General features: G+C 41.1%; 1 protein-coding gene across 1 annotated transcript in view; it reads right to left on the bottom strand.

The window, feature by feature from the left end:
• The window catches only part of baz (par-3 family cell polarity regulator), a 423,470-nt gene that overhangs the window by 50,181 nt on the left and 349,351 nt on the right, over positions 1-23,938 (bottom strand). Inside the window, exons 25-27 of the mRNA XM_080283282.1 lie at positions 8,429-8,506; positions 5,472-5,680; positions 2,555-2,629 (exon numbers count right to left, since the gene is read on the bottom strand). Coding sequence (XP_080139408.1) covers positions 2,555-2,629; positions 5,472-5,680; positions 8,429-8,506 — 362 coding nt within the window. The remainder of the gene's footprint in view (positions 1-2,554; positions 2,630-5,471; positions 5,681-8,428; positions 8,507-23,938) is intronic.

Below are 23,938 nucleotides of genomic sequence, written 5' to 3'. Positions count from 1 at the left end.
CAAGGAGAGTGGAAAGGTTACAAGAGGATGAGAAAAAGGCAGGGTATAAGAGAGAAGTGGAGGAACGATTGGGCAAATATGAATTGGAGCAGATGGGGGACATGGAAGGTGTGTGCAGGATATTTACAGAAGAATTATGTGCAGCATGTGATGTGGTGTGTGGGAGGAAGAGAAGATGGAGGGGGGTGCAAGGAACAGCGTGGTGGATTGAAGAGGTGAGACAGGCTGTGGCACAAAAGAAGAAAGCATACAATGAATGGATGAGAAATAGGGGCGTGGAAGAAGTTGAGAGGCGGAAGAGAAAATTATATGTAGAAAGAAAGAGAGAGGTGAAAAGATTAGTAAGAGAGAGTAAGAAGAGAGTGGATGAGGAATTTGGAAGGAATTTGAGTGTAAAGTGGAGGGACTGTAAGAAAATGTTCTGGAAAGAGGTGAAGAGAGTAAGACAGGGTGGAAGTGAGGTTAGCAGGGGAGTGAAAGATAAAAATGGCAGATTACTAATGGAGAAGGGAGAAAAAGTGAGCAGATGGAGAGAACACTTTAAGGAATTGTTGAACACAGAGGATGGAAGTAATGCGAGTATAAGTGGCTGGGGAATGGCTGGGAGAAGGAGGGTGGTGAGAAGACAGGAAGAAATCAGTAGGACAGAAGTTGTGGAAGCAATGAAGAAAGTTAAATTGGGGAAAGCCCCAGGAATTGATGGAGTGTGTGGTGAAATGCTGAAGCATGGGGGAGAGATAGCAGTGGAATGGATGTGGACGATGTGAAGATTGGCCTGGGAGGAAGGTAGAGTCCTGGAGGATTGGAAGTCAGGTATAATCATTCCCTTGTACAAAGGAAAAGGGGAAAAAGAAGTGTGTGGTAATCATAGGGGCATTTGTCTTCTTAGTATAATAGGAAAAGTGTATGGTAGGATACTTATTGACAGAGTTAGAGAAAGAACAGAGGAATTAGTTTGAGAAGAACAGGGAGGCTTTAGGATGGGAAGAGGTTGTGTAGATCAGATATTCATTCTTAGATCTTTAGTGGAAAAGTTTCTAGATAAGGGAAAGAAGTTGTATGCAGCCTTCATGGATTTGGAGAAAGCATATGACAGGGTGGACAGACAAAGATTGTGGAAAGTATTAAGAATATATGGAGTAGATGGGAAGTTGTTGAATGCTGTGAAGAGTATGTATGATGGTACTAAGGCTGCAGTGCGTGTGGATGGTGAACTAAGTGAATTTTTCTCTTTGAAGGTTGGGCTGAAACAGGGATGTGTCATGTCTCCATGGTTGTTCAATCTGTACATGGATGGGGTAATAAAAGAGGTACAAGGTAGGGTAGTGGATGTTGGAGTGGCCCTGGTGAGAGAGGACAGTGTTTGAAAACTCCCTGTACTGTTGTTTGCAGATGATACTGTGTTGTTGAGTGAAGATGAAGGGGAGCTGCAAGGCTTGGTGGATGAGTTTGGGAGTGTGTGTAAGAAACGGAATCTAAAGGTGAATGTAGGGAAGAGTAAAGTGATCGTCTTTGAGACAGGTGAAGTCAGTGAATGTACAGCGAGGTTGGATGGTGAGGAATTGGAAAATGTGAGTACGTTTAAGTACTTGGGTAGTGTGATGAGTAAGGATGGAGGTTTGGAGGGTGAAGTGCTTGAAAGGGTACGGCAGGGTTGCTGGTTCTTTGAAAGCAGTGATAAGAAACAGGGAAGTGAGCATGGAAGTGAAAAAGTTACTACATGACAGTATTGTGATACCAACTCTAACGTATGGAAGTGAAGCTTGGACGTTGTTGGAAGGGCACAAGTCAAGAGTGAGAGCAATGGAAATGAGTTATTTAAAAGGAGCCTGTGGAGTCACATGGAGAGCCAGGCTGACGAATGAGGATATAAAGGAGCGTTGTGATGTGCATGTGGATGTGATAGGATGCGTTATGAGAAACACACTGAGGTGGTTTGGCCATGTGGAGAGGATGGAGGGTGAAAGACTGACGAAGAGAGTGTATGTGAGTGAGGTGGAGGGGGTAAGAGGGAGGGGGAGGCCGAGGATGAGATGGAGGGATGGAGTGGAGAGGTATATGAGAGAGAGGGATGTGAGTTGGGAGCAGGGCAGTGAAATGGCGGGGGACAGGGCGACGTGGAGGCGATTTGTTTGTGGCCACCCCAAACGGGATTGAGGCGTCTGGCAATAGATAGATAGAACATCCAGTAACCAAATCATTCAAAAAGATAACTGTCATACTGCCACTTAGGTATCTTTAAAGTAAATGTTATAAAGATGGTTGGAAATTCGTAACCATTCAAACCAATTATATCTTTTAAAGTTTCTTTTCACTCCTTTCAAACAATTTTATTCAGCTTGGGGGAGAATCCTGGACGGGTTAGGACAAGCCTCTATTAGCCATATCACTAACAGGTGGCTCTTGCAAGGTGAATAACATGTTTTATAGTAGCAGCAAGAATAAACAACAAAAATACACAATCAGATTGAAAGGGTTAACACCATCTTAAGTTACCTGCTATGATCACATCTCTCACTGGGTTAGTATAACACAACAAAATTTTATATCTCACCTAGTTTGCTTATCCCGAAAGTCTTGGTACTGCTGACTAGCTAATTTCTTTAGCCTTTCCTGCTCCTTGTTTTTGCTGCATGCAGAAATAAAAACAATTGTAAACAAAGTGAGGTTCTAAGGTGGATTACTACAGTAGGCATTGTGTGTAGCTGTGATCCCAAACACCAGTGTAGCAGATGTTAGAAGCCTGTGTGGCAACTTCACAAAATGCATTGATTTTTGGAAAATTCATATTATAATTACAATTATGTTATGATCCAAACACAATCAAAACAAATTATTCTTTCACACAAATATTACACAATAAATAATACATAGTTCCCATTCGGTACAATAATTATTTCCTGAATAAGAATCCTACAGCATTTCTATACATTACAGTGAAAACATAAAACTAAATTTAAACCAGCTTCACCTTACTGATATTAAACTGAGGTTTATGAATAACCAAGTAATATAACTTCAGTTAATTGTACAGAAAAATAAAGACTGCAGCACACTTTCAGTCATCTCATTCCAGTTTCTCATGCTCACCAAGTCAACTCTATCTTCATTCCCACCCCAGTGCATCTACTCTTAATACATGGCAACAATACTTCATGTATCGATACTCATTTGTACACTGTCACTTTTCTCTTAATGACTGATATCAAAAGAAAGCAAATTTACCTTTCTTCCTCTACCTTAATTTTAACCCTGACCAATTTCTTCAGCTTCTCACATTAATGTAATACACCACTACTGAATAAGTTTTACTTACTCTTTACAGACATCATCAGGTTACTGGTGCATTATTTATCTGACCTACACATCAGGTCACAGCCTGTCACAACGAACTCCTCATCAACCTCCCAACCCTAAGTCACACCTAAGAGATGGAGTGAGGTTGGATCCAGAAACAGAGGGAGAGGGAGAATGCACACAAAAGTGGAGAAACTACCACACAGCATGCCCTGTGAAATGGCCAGTCATTCACATATCATCAGAACCTTCAAAATCCTAACTGCACCTAACATGCAAAACCATCTGCACACGCACATGCACACACACACACACACACACACACACACACACACACACACACACACACACACACACACACACACACACACACTGCACATATATATATATATATATATATATATATATATATATATATATATATATATATATATATATATATATATGTGTCTATTATATATCTATCTATCTATCTAGCTATCTTATCTATCTATCTATATCTATCTATCTATCTATCTATATATCTTTCCTCTTCCTTCTGCCTGTGGGTGACCCTACACTGAGTGACATGCCAAATGGTTTCCTGTACACCAGGAAACCATTTACTACACTGTGTGGTAACCACATGACCAAATTTTGGTGCCTGGTGGTTTAGTGGTACTTATTGTGCTCCAATCAGACTGACCTGGTGAAGGTTTATAACCAAGGGGTGGTTGGGGTTGATTGTTCATGTAATGCCACTCAGGGATGAGTGAGGCTGGTCATTCTCATCTTAAATGTTGGAACCAACTGCCTAGCCCCGGGCTCCTACGCTCCTCATGGGGCAATGTAGGATTGGATGGACGGACGGATGGATGGATGGATGGATATATATATTTTCTTGATGCATTTTTTAAAATTCATGCTACCTACAGATAATTTTGCTCACTCAAGAGGGACTTCAAACTGGAGGGGTTTAGATATAAGCTTCAATGAATGACCTCATTACTACAAAAGATCTCCCTAAAGATAAATGATATCATCTGGTGGAGCCTTGACTAAAGTGAAAAAGGTGTCATCAGATTGAAGGGGTTAATCAAGCAGAAAGTTACAGTTTAAAAACATTAGTAGAATTTTAACCCATATGCATTTTGTGAAGCTACCATGGTGTTATTAAGGCTATGAAAGAAATGCCAGTTTCTACATATAAACCCACCACCAAGTTGGATCAAAAGACAGGCAGCTAGGTGCAGTACAGACCAACTCCCTCAGTACTAGCTTCTGTTTGGTGTGAACTGGTACGCAAAGCTAAGATGAGGTGTGGTAATTTTCAACTTTGGATAATCAAAAGTAAACACAGGGTAAGTTGTAGAGGCTATGTTTACAATTATCATTACAATGTACTGTACAGAATATGTTTACAGTCTGAGTAAGTAGCAGTATGCATGTTGCCCCATTACAGTTTCCAGTTTCTTGGACAAAATATTAGTTTGATAATTAGTCTGTGTAAATATGGTGGTTTGAATACTCATAAAACTAAATATGCATACTATATGTAAAAACAATGTATATATTCAACAAATTTATCAAGTTTCAATAATTAGACAACCAAGTTCAGTACTGTACTTTTTTTTTTTTTTTTTTTTTTTTGAGGATTTTGATTCCTTAGAAAAGCATACTGAAAATGTTACGCACTTCATTTATCATAAATTATTATCACTGCCTCCAAGTCACTACCACATCTTTTCTTATTAACAAATATCATGACTTTAGGAAATAATAACAGAAAAAGACTGAGTTACACATAAATTCAAGCATATAAGTGCAGTATAGCATGATTTACATCCAACAATTCAAAACAAGAATCAGTTCCATGTACAGTACAAACAAAAAGATGCAGAAAACAATCACTTCAAAACACAAAGAGCATAGGCCACTCCATTTAACCCTTTGCATCCCATGATGAATTTTTTCACATATTCTTGCTACTTTCAGATGTTTTTGTTCAGCTCAGGAGATTTTTCAAATCTGTGGATTGGATATTGCCATAATCAACTTCAGGACAGCTGAATAAAATCAATGAAGAAAACCATAAAATGGTGGTACAAATGAGACTTGAAAAAAACATCATGGTGAAGGGGTAAACAGAACAACCTACATGGCTTCCTCCAGTTGTACCTGTCCTCTAGTCTTACCGCAGGTGTTGCTGTATTTGTTCATAGTTGACGTAGTGAGAGTACTTGTGAGGGTCAGCATAAGCCAAGCGACTCCCTGGCCGCCCCATGCCACCACCACCGCCTCCCCCTCCTCCACTGCTCCCTTCACTGCCATACACATCATAGCTATGGGAGCGAACATGTCGTGGTTCCGGAGGTTTGGGCTCACTTGGTACAGGGTCTAGACGCTGTGAAAAGAAATGCAGCTGTTACGTGTTTAGTTGTGAGTTCTGCTAGCAAACTGTGAACTTTACTGAAAGATCATAAATTTGCTTCACTGCAAGTTTGGCATTGTGTATAATGCCTTCTCTAATTCATATAAAATGGGTCAACTGTGAATTTTACACTGGCTTAAACAAGTAAAGAACAAGTGTATGTCACATATACTGAGGCACATGTGTGATGTGGATCTGAAGATCAATTCACTGTAAATACTGTACTGTTTTCCCTGCAAAAGCGAATCCCCAAATAACACTTTAGTCTGATAATCATATCTCATATTGCTAAAGAATTGATTTATGAAGTCCATCATAGTATCAGACATGTATGGTGCTATATAGCACACAACTATAACTTACACAGTACTGTACTATATTTAGATTATATTGTAGCGATTCTTTGAAAATAAATGCTCTTGCAATAATATCATGTTGGTGACAATTTTAATTATCCTCATTCTACAAATATAAAGACTTATCTTGAATCTTTTGTGGGTAATAAATCTTGTCATGCATATTTTAAACACAATGCTTACTTTAAATGCATCTTAGGGCACAAGTTTAAATAGCTATATGCTTCACATATATATAATGACTAGTAACAAGAGTAAATTAGCTTATTATATTCATTTCCATGCTGAAGAAATCAACTGTTTAGAAAATTTTTTTTTCATTAACTTGGATATATCTAATGCTATTATTTTCAAGCATAATACAGCTAAATTCTAAAGCACACTTTAATTTAACATAGTATACGTACACCTACATAGTCATATGATGCTGACAATACTGGTACTGCATTTAATAAAACAAGTTGAACAAAAGAAAAATGTACAAAATACACAGTAATGCTTCTTAGCAAAAGTACAATAAATAGCTAAATATAAAATTCTATAAAGAATAATCCATACCACGATGCATACCTTCACACAATACAAAAGAAAAAAGTGGAACATCAAGAACTAATGGGGTAACGAATATGAAAACAACCATCCTAAAGTACTATTAGCATTAAACAAATCACAAAACAAAATTTTCAACAAAAAAAATAAGAAAGCAAATACAGTCTTAAACAAACTCTAACTAAAAAACATAACGGCTAATGTAAAATAATAAAAACTGGAAATCAATAAAACAATGGCAACATAATACTATATGCGAGAATAATGCAATGAAATAAAATAAAATAAAAGATGTAGGGTGACAACGATGACAGATTCAGCCCCTTGTCCTGTAGACCAGCCAGTCTGCTATTACCTGTGCCACATATATAGCACTCAGTTTTTGACTCTCGCCAATGAGATCCTGACTGTAAGCACGACGGTGAGTGCGTGTCCTGTGTGGGGCAAGGAGACCCCCATCAACCTGTAACACACCAGTGTCATCATGCAATACAGCCTTTGCACAAGTGACACCATGCAATACCTACAGTACACTGGAAAAACATTAATGACCTTCAATTACAGTATGCTATTCATACAATGAACAAGTTGTATCAGGGCATGCACAAGTACTGACAGTAACAGGGATATAACTAGTTATTGGAGGTGTCTTGTACGTGCCATGCAAATCTCACACTGTAGTATGAGTGCCATGCAGTGCCAGGCAGAGAAGTGTTGCTATCCACACCCTTACCCAGAACCGGCTATTGTCTAGTATGTCAGTGGAGCGCAGGGCAGCCAGGGGGTTCGGAGCAGCTTTGGGTGGTGGCGGGGGTGGGGGACAAGGGGACCCTCGGGCAGACATGGCTGCAGCCTTCCCCTTCACACCCATTCGGGGCAGAGAATTGGTCCGCACTGCCCCACCACCACTGCTGCTACTGCTGTTGTTACTACTGTTGCTGCTGCTGCTGCTCAATGGTGCTGCTGTGCTATTGCTGCAGCTGCCAGGATATGCAGAACCTCCACCCACAACCGAGCAACCCACCACTACATTACCACAATCAGCACCACCACCACTACCACTGCTGAAGGCCATATTGTGTTCATTCATGGCTTGGTTGATTGAGTTCTTGTTCAGCAAATCTTCAGTGTTCACACCTTCAAGGTTTTTTGTGAAAGTAAAGGTATAATTTGGGGTAATTCTATTCAACTGGCAGAAATCAGAGGTTGCATGACTAGCTGGGGTTCTTTGGCATGATGGGAAATTTGTGGATTCAATACGACTAGAATTTTGGTTTGGTTTGGGGGCACGGGGTGGAAAGGGGGGTTTGTAGTTATTATTTACCGGCCTATTTCTTGGTGGAAGGGGAGGCTTGCTGGACACTGTATTTTGTATTATTAGGTTTGATAAGTTGTTGACTTGGGCAACATTATCATCACTATTTGAGGGGGGAACTGAAGAATCTTGTAATCTATCTGGACTTTTAGTTACTTTGCAAGGCTTGGAGTACACTTCATCATTATGTATGTATTTGCTTGATGAGGGAAAGCAAGGTGAGCCATCATGCCTTGTGGAGGATGCAGATTCTTTCGTTTGTGATGTTGGTGAATCTCTCTCCGGGTGTATACACAACCCATAAAAGGAGCTGCGATTTGTAGCTGATCCAGAGTTCCCTGGAGATTTATTGAGAATACCATGAAATGAGTGCCTATTGGGATTTCCCTTCCCCTTGACATGGTTAGTAGAGGCAGAGGAGGAGGAAGAAGAGGAGGGAAAGACAGAGGACTGGGTGTGGTAAGTTGTGGAGGGTCTATGCACATCGCCTTTGGACATTACTTGCGGCTTGGTGTCAGTAGAGTTTAGTGTGTTATTATTTGCCCTGTCTGCCTCCGAATCTCCTCTCTCACCCAGCACCTGCAAGAGCGTTGAGAGAAACAAGCTCATAAAGCAGTGCTTGTTTACACTCTCACAGAAACACATACACAGTCTTACATATGAGTACAATAATGTTACATGAATTTCAACAGAACAAGGTTACATGGAATGTGTGCAATATGAACCTGATATACTTCTCGTAGCTGGTTCATTTTACATCTTACCTAAAATGTTAACTTTAATAATAGGCTCAAGAACGACAAACCTATTTTCAATGAGCACATTCTCCGTCATAATCATTCAATTTTACAATACACACCTGTAGGTATTAAGCACAAAATTATGCATGATGCTTTAACCAGGTCTGTACTATGCTCTCCAACACTTGTATGTGCACAATTTCAAACAGATCGCTTAGTCAACAAATCAAAATTTCACAAAAGTTATCATATTTAATCAACTACCAATTTTCTAGCAAAATGCAAGACGGTAGGTCCAAAAACTTCTTTTTTCTGAAGTGAATGGAGATTTTAAACCCCTCTGACTTCAATTCACTAAGGCGAACCTACCAGTGAGGATAAAGATGGGCTCTTTTAACACTGAAAAGTACATCACTTTAAGATGGTGGTTCTTTGGGCCAGGCTCAATACTGGCACTTCTGAACATAGTCCCTTCTTGCACTCTGCTGGAAAATTACATTTGCTGGGGAGACTCCAGCTCTACTTGAAAAATGGAAAGGTTAGTAGATAAAATGTTCTGGGAAAATGGGAAGATAAAAACTTGACATTAAAGTACACTGGTCCCTTGTTTAGCACAGGTAACTCATACTTGCAGATTAGTGCACTACCAAAATTGTATCAAAATACTTGTACTGGAAAACTGTTGTAAAGGCCTAACAGCCTCTTGCTACTTGGGGAGTCTTGCTTTTTCCCTAATTCCTCTACCAAAAAGTACCCTAAATGTCTTTCAAACAAACAAATGTTTTAACAATGTAAACACACACACACACACACCGCTCGCTGGTGCAGTGGTAACGTTCTCGCTTGCCATCTGGTAGACGGGAGTTCGCGCCTCGCTCAGGTTGCGAAAAGTTTCACTGACGAAGTGGGTGGTTACTGTCTCCCTCGAGCAAGGGGACGGGTGTGTGGGTGTGTGAAGGTCTCAGCCTTGCCCTTAGATCGGACTATATGAGCTCTCAGCTCCCTTCCGGGAGGGTAAAATGCTGACGATCACGACCATCAAGTGATCCAGACCGACCCGGTGAATTACACACACACACACACACACACACACACACACACACACACACACACACACACACACACAGTGGAAGCAGTCAAAGGCTGTCTCCCAATTATCATAGTTTTTTAAAGGTCTGTTAAGAAAGTATCCGACCTTAGGCTCAACAGGTTAGCTATTTATTTTTCTAGCGCCTAAGGTCGGATACTGTCTGAACAGACCTCATATACTGTTTATGGCTGTTCTAATAGGACTGAGTAGTTTAGGTGTCCTGGTAAATGATAGGTAAATTCCTTGGTAAATGAAGTGATAATTTAAATTTTTCCTGGAACTGAAAATAAATGGTAACTTGGGTTTTGTTTACAGCTCTTTCGGCCAGGTGGTCTTTGTATGTCAATGGTTCTATTGTGAAATGTACCTATAGTATTTTCCAATTTGCAGAGATGACCACTCCCATCAGCAGGGTAGAGGTAGAGAAATTAGGAAAGATAACTTTTAAAAAACTGAAAACCTGGTTAACATTTTTACTAAAGTGAACCAACTTGATGAAGAGGTTACAGAATTAAGACAGAAAAATAAAGTGCTAGTAGAAAATCAAAACAAAAAAGGGGGTGAGATGCTGAATTGAAGTCAGAAATAAAACAAATGAAGGAAAAGTTTACCAAAATAGTAGATCAGTACGCAGGTCACACGAGAAAATTAAAAGTCTGATGGAGAAGGTAGTACCGAAAATCAGACGGAACAGATGAAGGAAACAGCTAACAAATATAGGGATTGATGTTAGCAAAACTTATGCTGAAATAACCTGGAATAAGGATATAGTAATATACTACAAGATGTTTTCATTCATTCATTCATTCATTGCCAGACGCCATGTATCCCAAATGGGGTGGCCAAGGGCTTAGAGTTAATTGTTTTACAGGGAGGGGCACTAATCCTCCACCAACCCCACTTGACACGTAGGGATGCCAACAGCATCTGGTGTTCCCAGGCGGTCACCCATCCAAGTACTAACCAGACCCAACGTTACAAGATGTGAGCAATAAAATAAAGAGCAAGAGCAAGGGACAAGAAAGTAAACAAATTGTATCTGGAGGGAGAGAAGCGATGAAAAAAAAAAGGGGGAAATCTTTTTTATGGGACACAGTACTGTACGAAGAATCAGGTCAGTGTTAATACTTGGTCAGAAGGAAAAAAAATAAAATAAAATAAAATCAATAACAGAAGGGGAGCTTTGCACAGTGGCAATATCGTAACCAATGAGGTAAATCAAAAGTGTGCTGTTGTACAAGGCTTGACCATCTGTTTTGCCATTTGTTATTCGGAAAGCTACTGCATTAGCAACTAACTCTACCCTTATTCATAAGACATATGGTAGCCCATCCCCACCTTCACATGGTGCACACTGTTAGTACACTATATTTAGTGTCTGTGCAAATGAAACCAACAGGGAGAGTGTTGCTTAACATTTATAAGTTTTTTGTCTGATTTCTTTTGTTCCTGCTTCATTTTTGTATGCATTTATTTTTCTTCTAAATCAGGGCAGGACTAATGGGAGTGATATTACCCAGGTTTACTCTTGGTACAATCTTTTTGTGTGTGTGTGTGTGTGTGTGTGTTTTTTTTTTTTTTCGTTCAAAATTTTTGAACTGGATAAGAGCCTAAATCATCAATGACCTGGATGCAGTAAGCCTGAAACTGCACAAGCACTGTAGTGTGCGTACTGTAGCAAGTGGTTTCACCTCTCCTGAAGAAATCTTGACTCTGGTGATTACTCTTTTAATAGGAGTCAATGGATGGCTTTTGCTGGCTCTCCAGCCAGTGTGTAAGATTGGCAAACAAAACCCTGACCAATGGGGGAAACTGCTCAACACCAAGAGAGATCTGGTCAAGGAGGTGACAATGCCAGTCCTTGATGCAATAAAGGGATCCTAAGCAGATTAGAAATGCTGGAGACATAGGTCTTTTCTTCAGGGGTTGCCAGCTGGTCTTTGAGACATTTGCAGAGGTGCTCTGAAAAGAGCCCAGAAGATGACAAGAAATACATTACAAATGACGCCACAGAGATAAGAAATCACAGTAAACAGAGAACCGTTCATGACCGGTGGGTACTAGTTGTAAAACCGAAGGATGCTGTGAATGCTCGAATGAGTGATTTTAGTCCAGACAGCATGACTCGCATGAGAGTCATTCTTGACTCAGTACTGGTTGGCAGCTGAATAAAGGATTAAAGCTGGTGGACTCGTAATGAAACTGCCTTCCAAGGAGTCTCAAAGCAAGGCAAACATAGTGCTGAATCATAATTTTGACTCTGATGATGTTTACTGTGTATCTGAGCCAAGGAAATGATGCCGAAGATGACATAACAGGTCTCTCTCGTTCCTAGCACTTTGATTAAGAACAAAATAAAGGTGCTTGTGGACAGTGGTTGTACTCTGAACCTCCTCTTTACAGGTATGAATGATTAAAAAATAGCTGCCTTAACCCCTTACCTGCAGGCCGTCACTACCATGACGCTCATCACAAAAGTACCATACCGCAGGGCGTCACTTCGGTGATCCAGGGATTTTTAAAATTGCACGGGCTTTCAAGTGTGGTCTTGTATCATCTACCAGTATTGCTAGTGTGCAGCTATAGGCAGCACTGCTAATACTGCTAGTACTTGCATCCAGTGTTACCAATTTAGCCATTTTTCTGCATTTGCCTCGCCTCCCCACCTCCCCTCCCTTGCCTAGCTATAGCCTGGCCGCGCAACACGACTCACGGCTGGTTTTTTCCATTCGCTTTTTCCACTGAAATGTGCCCTATGCCCTATTCTCATTCTAAAAAAATGTATAAAAAAGGGGGAAAAGGCTAATTGATACTGCCATTGGCCATGAAGTAGCTAATTTATCACCTGGCAACACCCCACATGTACTTGTCACTAGTTTTCCCTGTTCATTACCTATTGAAATGTCCCTCATTACCTATATTCATACTAAAAAATATATTTAAAAAAAAAAAAGGGAAAAGGCTATGTGATACATCCATTGACCTGGAAGTGACTAATTTATTGTGTATTGTCTAGATTTCCTGCTATTCCTGCAGGAGGGGCATGGCACAGTCCAGCCATCCCCACAGGTAAGGGGTTAAAGATGTATCCTGAAGTGGACTTCTCCAATGTAGAGCAAGGCAAATACATCAATACAGGTCTCACACGATGCCATGCCTTCTACAGATTTTGCGTTATTCAGTGTCATCACTGCCAAGATTTTGGACATACATCTGAAAAGTGTAATAGAAAGAATGATTCTAAATGTGTTTTTTGTTAGAGCCCATAACTCTGAATGGTGTAGAAATAAAGTCTCCCAAATGCATAAACTGCGATTTGCAATCCTCTGCCTAAGACACATTTTATAGCTAATAAGTATTCTCTGGCTTGCTGTTGATCATCCAGGTGGAGGTGTACCATTCATCTACTCTGTGGCATTCACGAATGTTTCTTACATAAATTTGGTTTTAATCCCATCGTCATTTGAATATATGGAAGTACTTTACACTCCCTCTTTTGTATTTCCTTCCTTCATTCTTTCCTGTTCCTTCTGCCTATGGGTGACTCTACACTAAGTGACAAGCCAAATGGTTTCCTGTTCACCAGGAAACCATATACTACACTGGGTGGTAACCATATAACCAAATTATGGCACCTTGCGGTTTAGTGGGTAATTGCAACACTCCAATCGTATTTAGCCGGTGAAGGTTTACATCCAAGGGATGGTTGGGGTTATTGCTCACATAATGCCACTCAGGGATGAGTGAGGCTGGTCACTCTCATCTTAAACATCAGGACCAACTTGCCCAGCCCCTGGCTCTTACACTCCTCATGGGGCAATGTAGGATTGGATGATGGATGGATGGATTAATAAATGTCAATTAGCAAACTTTTAGAAAGGCAACTGTATATCAACCAGGTCATCCAGGCAATGATCACGGTTTCATAAGGGTTTCGTCAGTTTCTCAAAGCATTTTCCCTGAAATCTGGCAAACTGCTTGTTTATAGTAATTTCAATTATTGGATCAAAAACCATCAGCCAAAACCCTTTTCTTCCGAATTCCTCAAACTGATCAATCATAATAATTTTCAAAATCATATCTGTCAACCAACTAACATCTTGAAACAAATCCCGGATCTGATCTTATCCCTTACTGACTGAAGTTGCATATTGGATGTGGAGGCTGATTCAACTGACTCTTTCATCTTGGACCATGCTTTGATTGCTTTTGGTTCCAAATTCCCATAACCCCTTTCTTCTAAAAAGGTTAATGGGTTCAAAAATAATAAGATTACTAACCATGATCTGATTTTTTGCAAAGATGATCAGCATCTGAACTGCACCAATTCTTCTGATGATTTAGTGACCATATATAATAATAAGCTTACATCTATCTTTGGCTATCGCTGTCCTGAAGTGGTAAAGACGATTACTGTATGTGATACTTTTTCATGGTTTGGTCCATCCATCAGTTCTTCGTTAGACAACGGAAGTACACTAAATGTGAATGGTGTTTGCAATGGACCAAACTGACTCGGTTGCGTTATGTGTCTGTGAGATTAGCTGTCATTTCCATTGTAAAAGCCCCCAAAGCTAAGCACAGTACAGTCAGCTTTCACTTTAGCGTGATCTGAGTACACAAACCTCTCCTAACACGAGGCAATTTTTGAGGCCAAGAAATGGTCAGAACGCGAAAATGACCGATTTAACGTACAGTATGTTAGAACATCTGCCCATTTTTTAAAAAACTGTACTATGCTGCGATGATAGGGATTATGCAGCCTGAGGCCACAAATTATTGTTCAAACAGCCATTACACAAAAAATTGGTCATAATGCAGTGGGAACAGACATAATGCAGGCAGCAACTGTTATAGTATGGGTTGCATCAGGAAATGATATACGGCTGTCACGTGTCTCCACGGGGTGTTGCCACAGTCAACTGAGCATTCCTGCCCAACTTGAGCCAAGCCTGCACTCTAGCTCCACACATGTTGTGGGTTATCTTTGCTCTTTTTTATGGTCACCTGACCCAGCCCGAACATGCCACTGCACCATGATCCAGCGTGACGTCAAAAGAGTCTGACTCAAAAGCAGAAGCTTGATGTCATCAAGCAGAAGGAGAGAGGAGAATGTAACTGTGCCATCACCAAGGTATATCAAGTCAATGAGCCAACTATTTGTATGATCCTGGGGAGGAAGGATGTCATTATGAAGACTGTGCAGGCCTATGAGGGATCTCCAATGGACCAGAGGATTCAAGTGAATGATCCTATACTTACCATGATGGAGAGGTTCTGGTCATGTACTTGAACCCAAAGGATAGGGAAGGAGTTCCAATTGACTCCATCAACATAAGGTGGATGTCCCGCCACCTGTATGCTGTAGCTTGCCGTAAGCTGTCCCAACCCTCGGGAAGTTTTAAGGCGTCGAGTGGTTGGTTTGCCAAGTTTCGGAAGAGGAAGGATTTGAAAAGAGTACAGGTGACAGGGGAACGTGAGTCAGCAGATGCTGGAGCAGCAGAGACGTTCACAGATGTCTTAACCCGCCCCGTCCCGACCACTTTCTCACCAATGGTACCCCCCAATCCCGACCATTTTTGGACCCAAATTTTTTTTGCTAAAACTTTCGCTTTTGGTCAGAAACAATGGTCAGTCACAAAGAAATTGTTCCCTGGGGTCCATAATTGCCCTAAACAGGTATGCCTTGGTCACACCTGGCACCGTGTTCTCTGTAGGTGGTCTGAGCCTCTAACGTTTTCTATGGTATTATAAGTCCGGGAAACCAATGAAAGTAAGTAGATATGTATTTATTACAAACATAAAAACATGTGATAAAAGAGTAAATTGGATTTTATACAAAAACAGAGCTGAAATAAGCATTGTACCATCGTGTGAAACGAGCAAAATCGGGCAGACTGGTCACGATGAATCGCTAACATTCGAAAATCATGATACATATCATTTTTTTTACTTACATAATACTTCTTCAATAACATTATACCATTTTACATTTTATTGAACTGTTTTTACATATTCACCGGCCTTTCGATAACATTTAGCGTAATGTTAGCGCTTATTTACGTAGTGAGTGAACTCGCTGTGGCTATTGTTTCAACTCGTATTGTGTTTTTTCTACTTACATAATACTTTCCTAATAACATTATACACTTTTCAACTTTATAGAACTGTTTTGAGATCATTTCAGGCCTTACGTCAATATTTAGCGTAATAATAGCCCATAATAACACACACGGTGAAGTTGCTATGACTACTATTTCAACTTACAACCTATTTTTGTACTTATATAATAATTCTCCACTAACATTGCACATGTTTACACTTGATATAATTGATATCACATAATTTCAGACCTTACGATTCAACTGAGCGTCATATTAGCGTGTACTTACACAGTGAGTGTTATCGCAATATCATTTGTTTCATCTTACACTAGTATTCAACTTATAAATTACCTTACTACTAACATTACAACAAATTCCACTTTATATAATTCCTATCACATACTTACTGACCAGAATGTTCTACTGAGCGTAATATTTTCGCAGATTTACACAGTGGGTGTACTCGTGACATCAATTATTACAACTTACACTATTTTTCAACTTATATGTTTTATTCATGCTAACATTACACCCGTTTCCACTTTATATTCTTGCTATCACATATTTACTGACCAGAGTGTTATACTGAGCGTCATATTTCGCAGATTTATACAGTGGGTGTAGTTTTCATATCACTTCGTTCAACTTCCACTATTTCTCAACTTATACATTACTTTCCTGCAAACATTACACCCGTTTCAAGTTTATATAAGACTTAGCACATACTGACTGGCCTTACCATTATACTGAGCGTCATATCGCCATCCCACACAGTTTCAGTAGTGTAGGAAGTTATGGTACTCCCTGAAACATGGCTGAAGGCACAACGCAACATTGGTGGTGGTGGGGGAGGTGGAGAGCGGCGCCTTTCATCACTCGCACTTCTCTTCCCTCTCCCTTTTCCTTTACCCTTTCCCTTCCCTTTCCTTCCTTTCCCCACATCCTGGGGCTGTGTGGAGGAAGTTTGGGAATATTGTATGGCGAAAGACGTGCTGGGGAGTGGCTCCACCTCCTCTCCCCTAGGCCTACGTGCACCACGCGCTCATGCTGCCTCCCTCACACCACTTTCCCTTTCACCCCGCACTCCCACCACACCACTTTCGCTTTCCCCAGACAAAACACTAGGCCATACTTTATTTGCCTTCTCGCCCCACCTTCTGATCCTCGGGGTGAGATTTTTTCCTTCCCCAACCACGAGGCAACATCACGTCCTAAGCTGCCGTCATCGTCATCGTCCTCATCCTCGTCCTCATCAGAATCTCTCTCTAGGGGATGGAGAGAGGTCCATGCAGGTGTTTTGGGTGCAGGCTGGCCTTCCCTTGCCTTACGATACATGACATACCGCTTTTACCGGGGTGAAGGGACCTCCTCAGGCTGCACATAATCTCAATCCACCACATCATCATCAAGTGGAGAATCACTATCTCCAGTGAAGGCATCCAGGACGGATTGTATTTCGTCGTCTGAGAGACCTTTACGCGCCATGTCTGACCTGGGTCACTGCTAACAGGTGAGTGACCGAGACAAGGGCGAGCGCAGGTCACGCGGGGTCTGGGACGCTGCCCGCCTGGCGTCAGGTAGGGGAGGCTTGGGTACGTGGGCGAATCGAAAATCTCACGCGAATTTTGAAAATTGTGGAAATTATGAACCTTGCAATTGCAGGACGTTGAAGTACGTTAACGGGATTGGCAGTGACATAACGTGAGGACGTGGAAGTACGTCGACGGGACGCCGCGGGTTAAACAGAATCATAAGCAAAGGGGGTTACACTGCTAAGCAAATTTATGACACAGATGAGACAGGTCTCCAATACAAGAGGATGCCAAGGACTACCTTTATCTTGAAAGTACACAGGCAAGGCAGGGGCAGAAAAGTTGATAAGGTAAGCATCACTCTACTTTTGTCTTGCAATATTGCAGGATATAAGATGAGGCCATTTACTGTAAGTAAAGTAAAAAAAAAAAAAAATGTGCTTTAAGTAGTTAAAACACATGACTGAGTCTGGGGTTTATTGAGAGAAATCAAAGACAGGGTGGACGACTATGGATATACTGAATAGGTGGTAAAATAAATATTTTACTCCTGATGCAAGGAAAAGGTGTGAGGAGTTGGGCATACCATTTAAAATCCTGTTGGTGCTTGACAATGCACCAGGGCACCTAGCCTACTTGGAGGGTTTGCATGAAAGTGTTAAGGTAGTGTTTTTGCCAGCTAACACGACTTCCCTCCTGCAACCCCTAGACCAGGAAGTAATAACTTCTTTGAAGTACCATTATGAGATCATCATGTCTGAATATCTGAGAGAGGCCACAGACAATTGTGAGGAGGAACATCTCCTCCAGCAGGAATAGCCTGATGATGACAAGGATCTGGAGGCGTCCGATGAGCAGGTTTTGGATGTCCCAGCAGATCCCCAGCCAACTCCCTCCCATTCGCCTCAGCCTGACCCAGCTGAACCGTTGTCCTGTTCTTCTCATGAGCTTCAGCCTGACCCTACACAGTGTTGCCTTTTAACTGTGGCCGCTTTTTGGAAAAGGTACAACTTAAGGAATGTCATCACAAACGTTCTTAAGGTGTGGGATCGGGTGTCTGTGGCAACGATTAACCACGTCTGGCACAAGCTGGCACCTGAGTTGTGTGCTGGTAAAGGTGGCTGTGCGGCAGGAAGCAGTACAAGCATGCAGAGCCATGCCAGGTTGTGTGGTGGTGCAAGAGGAGGATTTGGTCGAGACTGTGGAAGACAACATGGCCCCAGAGGACATCACACAATGCACTGAAGAGTTCGACAGGGAACACCATGAGGCAGAGGAGCAGGGGGATCAGGCTGAGGCACGCACCTTGGCACCAGTTATAACCATGGGTCACATAAATAACAGCTTGGCTGGAGCAGAGGCACTCAAGGAAGCCATCATGGTTTATGAAGTGGATGAGGTTCGGATGGCTGATAATGCTGGACACTGTGTTGCATGCAATGCAACCATATGAAGACCTAAGGCAAGAGAAAATATGACACTGTCACCTGACTCTACTCACCCAATACTTTCGTCCTTGATTTATGCCAGTGCAGCATGAGCCAGAAGAAGATGCTATGTCTGGGATTCCCCTGATTTTTAGGGGGTTTGTGTAGGAGGCAGAAGAATTGCAGCAGAGGATTGTGAATGTACAGGATTTATCTTCTTCCTCAGATGAGGACTCCATGGAGCTGGCACAGCAAGAGGACCATGCTGGGGACCAGTATGAGTCCTGCCCTGTCTCAGAACCCCACTCCCCCTTTCCCCAGGAAGCCCACAACCTCTTCAATTCAAGGTGAGGAATCCTCCAGTGCTTCTATGTAATGATGTCATTATTAGGGAGGTAAATGTCCTGGGAAAAACCCTCAAAAACTGCCCCAAAAGGTGAACCTGGGGCTGGCTTGGGTACCATGAAACCCTTTAACATGTAAACATACGGCCTTATAATGCGAAAATCTCATAAAGTGGGACCTTCAGAGGACAATATTTGCACATTATGTGAGAGCTCGTCGTATTACCAAAACAAGGCTGATTTATGTGATGGTCACCCCCAAAAGGTGGGTACATTTATGAATAATGTTGATCAGAGGAATGTGACTGCTTAATCAACCACCGTATCTGATGCCCAATTGGCTTCTAATTTTGCTTCCTTCTTCACAAGTAAGATATCTCGTATGAAATAAACTGGGCAACATTTCTTTCAAAGAAGTATTCGAAGTTAAATTCCAGTCATGTTGCACAAGAGGTCATGTGATTACACATTTAATCCACTGGATGTTAATAAAGTTAAATGTTATATCAGAGACCTTAACAAAACATTCTGTTCACTTGCTTCATTTAGTGTATTACAGCTGCCTGATGTGTATGAACATGCAGCAGCCTTTAATTGTAAAATAGTAAAGTGATGCTTCTTAGAAGTAACTCTGTGCAGTCACCTATTCAAGAAACCTGGTCTCAATGTTGAAAGCATGTTAAACTATCATCCTGTCTCTAATTGGTCATTCCTGTCTAAGATAATTGAGCAGGCTACACTCAAGATCAACAAGATGGCTGCAGAAACTCACCAGCTGCTTCAGCAAGCCTTTGGTGATGATGCTATGTCCCATAGCAGAACATTTTTCTAGTACAAGTGGTTCAAGAAAGGACAAAAAAAGCGTGTCAAGTTCACAGCAATTTCAAATCGATATTGATCGTTTTCTTCGATATCCAAGGATTGTTCACAAGGAATTCGTCCCACCAAGTCAATCCGCCAGTGGAAAGTTTTACTGTGAAGTTTTGCAGCATCTGAGGGAGAACATCCGCCACAAACGTCCAGAACAGTGGAAGAACAAGGAATGGGTCCTGCATAAAGACGACGCCCCCGCCTAAACATCATTTGTTGTCCAGCATTTCCTTGCTTCCACTAACATGGTAGTCATTCCCTACCCACCCTATTCGCCTGACCTTGCCCCCTGCAACTTTTTCCTGTTTCCTAAGCTGAAATTACGACAGAATGGGTGATTGAGGAGATCCAGACAGAATCACAGGAGGGGCTCAAGACCATCAGGCCTGAAGCCTTCCAGGGATGCATGGACTCATGGATAAAAAATGCTGGGACCACTGTATGTATGTCCAAGGGGACTACTTTGAAGGCGTCAGTGGGAACTAGGAGGTAAGGTAACTTATTTTCCAACAATATTCAAATTACTGGAACTTCTGGGTAGCACCTTATATATACATACATTACATATATATAATGTGTCTGACTCTGGGCAAAGGCTTCAGGGCCTATTCCAAGGCTCAGCAGTCCTCCTTCACGCCTCCACATGTCACCCCTTCAGCGCCAACACCCACTGTCCATACTGAATACTGAACATGCTAGGGCTGTCTCATACGGGACTGGTGTCCTGGTATTAGCAGGTCTATTTTTATAAGATGGTGTCGGAACTTCTGGTAAATCAGTGAAGTCTGCTTTTCTGAAATTCAAATCCTTTGACTGTTGCCTGCCCCAGCCGGGATTCAATCCTAGGTCCATTAGGACTGAATGCCGCCTCTCTATCGATTCAGTCACCACCTCCCCTAAATGAACAATGCAGTGGAAATTGTTAGTTAGTGGCAGCTATGTGAATGTGTTTGCTGATGATGTGAAAAATTTTAAGATCTATCAAGTACAATGCTTCATTAAGAGAACTCCAAGACATTACTAGACTCTCTGAATGGAGTAAAAACTGGAAGATGGAGCTTAATGGAAAAAAAAAAAAAAAAAAAAAAAAAAAAGCCATGTGATACAATCCGAGAAATTTAATGAGAGACTCCTACAGGCATATAAATTGGAAGATCACACTCTACAAAACTCTGAAAAGGAGAATGATCATGGAATAACTATGAACCCCAGTGATATCACCTGATGATCACATATGTGACATGATGAAGAAAATGTGTGCTCTATTAGCTAATACAGTATGAAAATAGCCATTAGCTATACTGACTAGATGAGGACATGATAACAAAAAATAATTAAAACTTATATCACAACAACTCTTGAATATGAAGCAATTGTTTGGTCCACCCATTAAAAAACACACACACAAGAATAAAACTGAGGATGTGCAAAGTACAGTAACAAAATGGGTAACTAATATGGAGGTTAATGACAGGGGAAAACTATGTAATACCAGTAACCAGATGATCATGGTCACAGCAGAAAATCTTAAAAAGACATGGGGAGCTAAGGATGTGAGAAAGCATAGTTTTCCAATATGATCCATTGATACATGGAACTGCCTACTGGATGAGGTTGTGTGTGCTAAAAATATTCATAAGTTTACAGAAATGTACGACAAAAGAAAAAAGAGGGCAGTACATTGCAAGCTTGACTCAATCCTGTTATAACACAAATTGGTGAGTACACACACACACACACACACACACACACACACACACACACACACACACACTATGAAGACAACTACGTCTGCCTGGAGTGACGTGACCAGCTCAAACCACACTACAGCACTCATGGTCAGATCCTGTAACTTCCTAGTGAAGTCTACTTGCATTGCTACTGAAATCCTAGCCAGAAATGTATGCACTTCATGAGGGAGCACCATAAATCTATTAACTTATCCCTGTTTATGTGTTTACTTGATACAAGGCAGGCACCCCTCCTTATATGATCGGACTGCACTAGAAAAAAGAAATACAAAATACAGCAAAATAATGCATACCAGAAGTTATAAAATTCAATGAGGATTTGTGAGGAGACCAACTTAGAGTCTTCTTACATGACTTAACCTAACCCTACCTTAGTCCAGCCAACTAACAATTCATGATGGTAGGGTGTGGTGACGATCATCCACTCACTTTATATAGTGTTGCCTATTTCTTCCTTCTCCTTTCTCATTCTATCTCTGTTTGACCTCCACTATTCCTACTTCTCCCTTTCCTTCACATCACCTTTTACTATCCTTCTTTCCACTTCAGGCGACACTCTATTGTGTGATAGGTCCAATGGTTTCCTGTCCATTATGAAACCACTGACAACTCTGGGCTGTAATCATATATTCAATTTAAGGGATGAAGTGGAGCCTGCTATGGTGTTCCTTTTAAATGGGTGGAGAGACACAAATGCGCTGTCTATCCAGGAACCAATCCTCCACTCTATTCTCTGAGCAACGCTGTGGCATGGTACTGTCTGTCGCAAGGGAACATCAATTCACTGCATGGGATGGGTCTGCAAAGGCAGTTACTTGCCTGCAGTTCAGGGGTCTGCTCGGCCAGACAGACAGGTTGATACAACAACAACCTAAAGGTCATAACTGCCTAAAACATCGCAACATACTTGTAGTTACTATATATAAGCCACAACTGAAAGACTAATGAGCATAAAACATTGTGATATCATAAGACTGTCAAAACAATATGGTCTAGCTCCCACCAAGTGATCAGCTTTTAAGACGACTCAGTGCTATTATATTAATGTCCACATATCACAACATTTCTGCCACTTTTAGAGATAAAAAATACTGTTTGTCCTTCTGAATTGTAATATATGGATCATACTAAACATAACTACCAATTTGGGTATGCAAGACTGAACATGGTTGATGCAATCCTATCAGCACATCAGCAGTTATATCAATGTTCACACACTTACTAAATTTTTGTAGCTTTAAAACTCAAATAATTTAAATAATTGTTGCTCAGAACTGTGGGAGGTAGGTGGGGGCACTCACCATCCACTTTTGATGTAGTGCTATTCTCAGGCGGCTGTCCTTTTCTCTCTTCCTTCCTTCCTCCCTCCTCTGTCTTTATTTCTTTCATTCTTTCCTCTTCCTTCTGCCTATGGGTGACTCTACACTAAGTGACAAGCCAAATGGTTTCCTGTACACCAGGAAACCATTTACTACACTGGGTGTTAACCAAATAACCAAATAATGGCGCCTTGTAGTTTAGTGGGCAATAAAGGCGTTCCAATCAGACTGAGCCTCTGCAGGTTTCTATGCAAGGGGTGGTTGGGGTTTATTGCTCATGTAATGCCACCCAGGGATGAGTGAGGTTGGTCACTCTCATCTTAAATGTCAGGACCAACTTGCCTAGCCCCAGGCTCATATGCTTCTCATGAGGCAACACAAGATTAGATGATGGATAGATGTTCAGAACTGTAATGAGCATATCATACTGAAGGATAACTATCAATAAAGCAGAGCAAAAATCTGAACTGGGATGATGCACCCATTTTGTTTACAAGGTGACCAGTTGACTGATAATGTTGCATTACTATTCATGCATTTCACTTAATTTCTGCCACTTTAAAGCTCAAATAATATGAGCCGTCATTTAGAATATTAATGCACGGACAATACTGAGGATAATTTTGGCACTCTCTGATTCGTTATGACTGTGGGCTACAGTATTCACACCAATCATGTACTGAAAAATGCATACTAAAGCTTACAACATAATCAGTAATCCATCTTAAGACTGTTTATCTATAATTAAGAATTTATTTTCAAATATTCATAAAATCTAGTCAAATTTTCTAAATGCCAATTCAACACACTATCTATCTATCTACCTACTGCCAA

Source organism: Coenobita brevimanus, chromosome 97, assembly GCF_032717465.1.
Source record: "Coenobita brevimanus isolate Jiangsu-jjx chromosome 97, ASM3271746v2, whole genome shotgun sequence".
In the NCBI taxonomy this organism is placed as follows: domain Eukaryota; kingdom Metazoa; phylum Arthropoda; class Malacostraca; order Decapoda; family Coenobitidae; genus Coenobita; species Coenobita brevimanus.
Note: the sequence above shows the minus strand (reverse complement) of the source record. Positions and strands in the feature narration are given on the sequence as shown.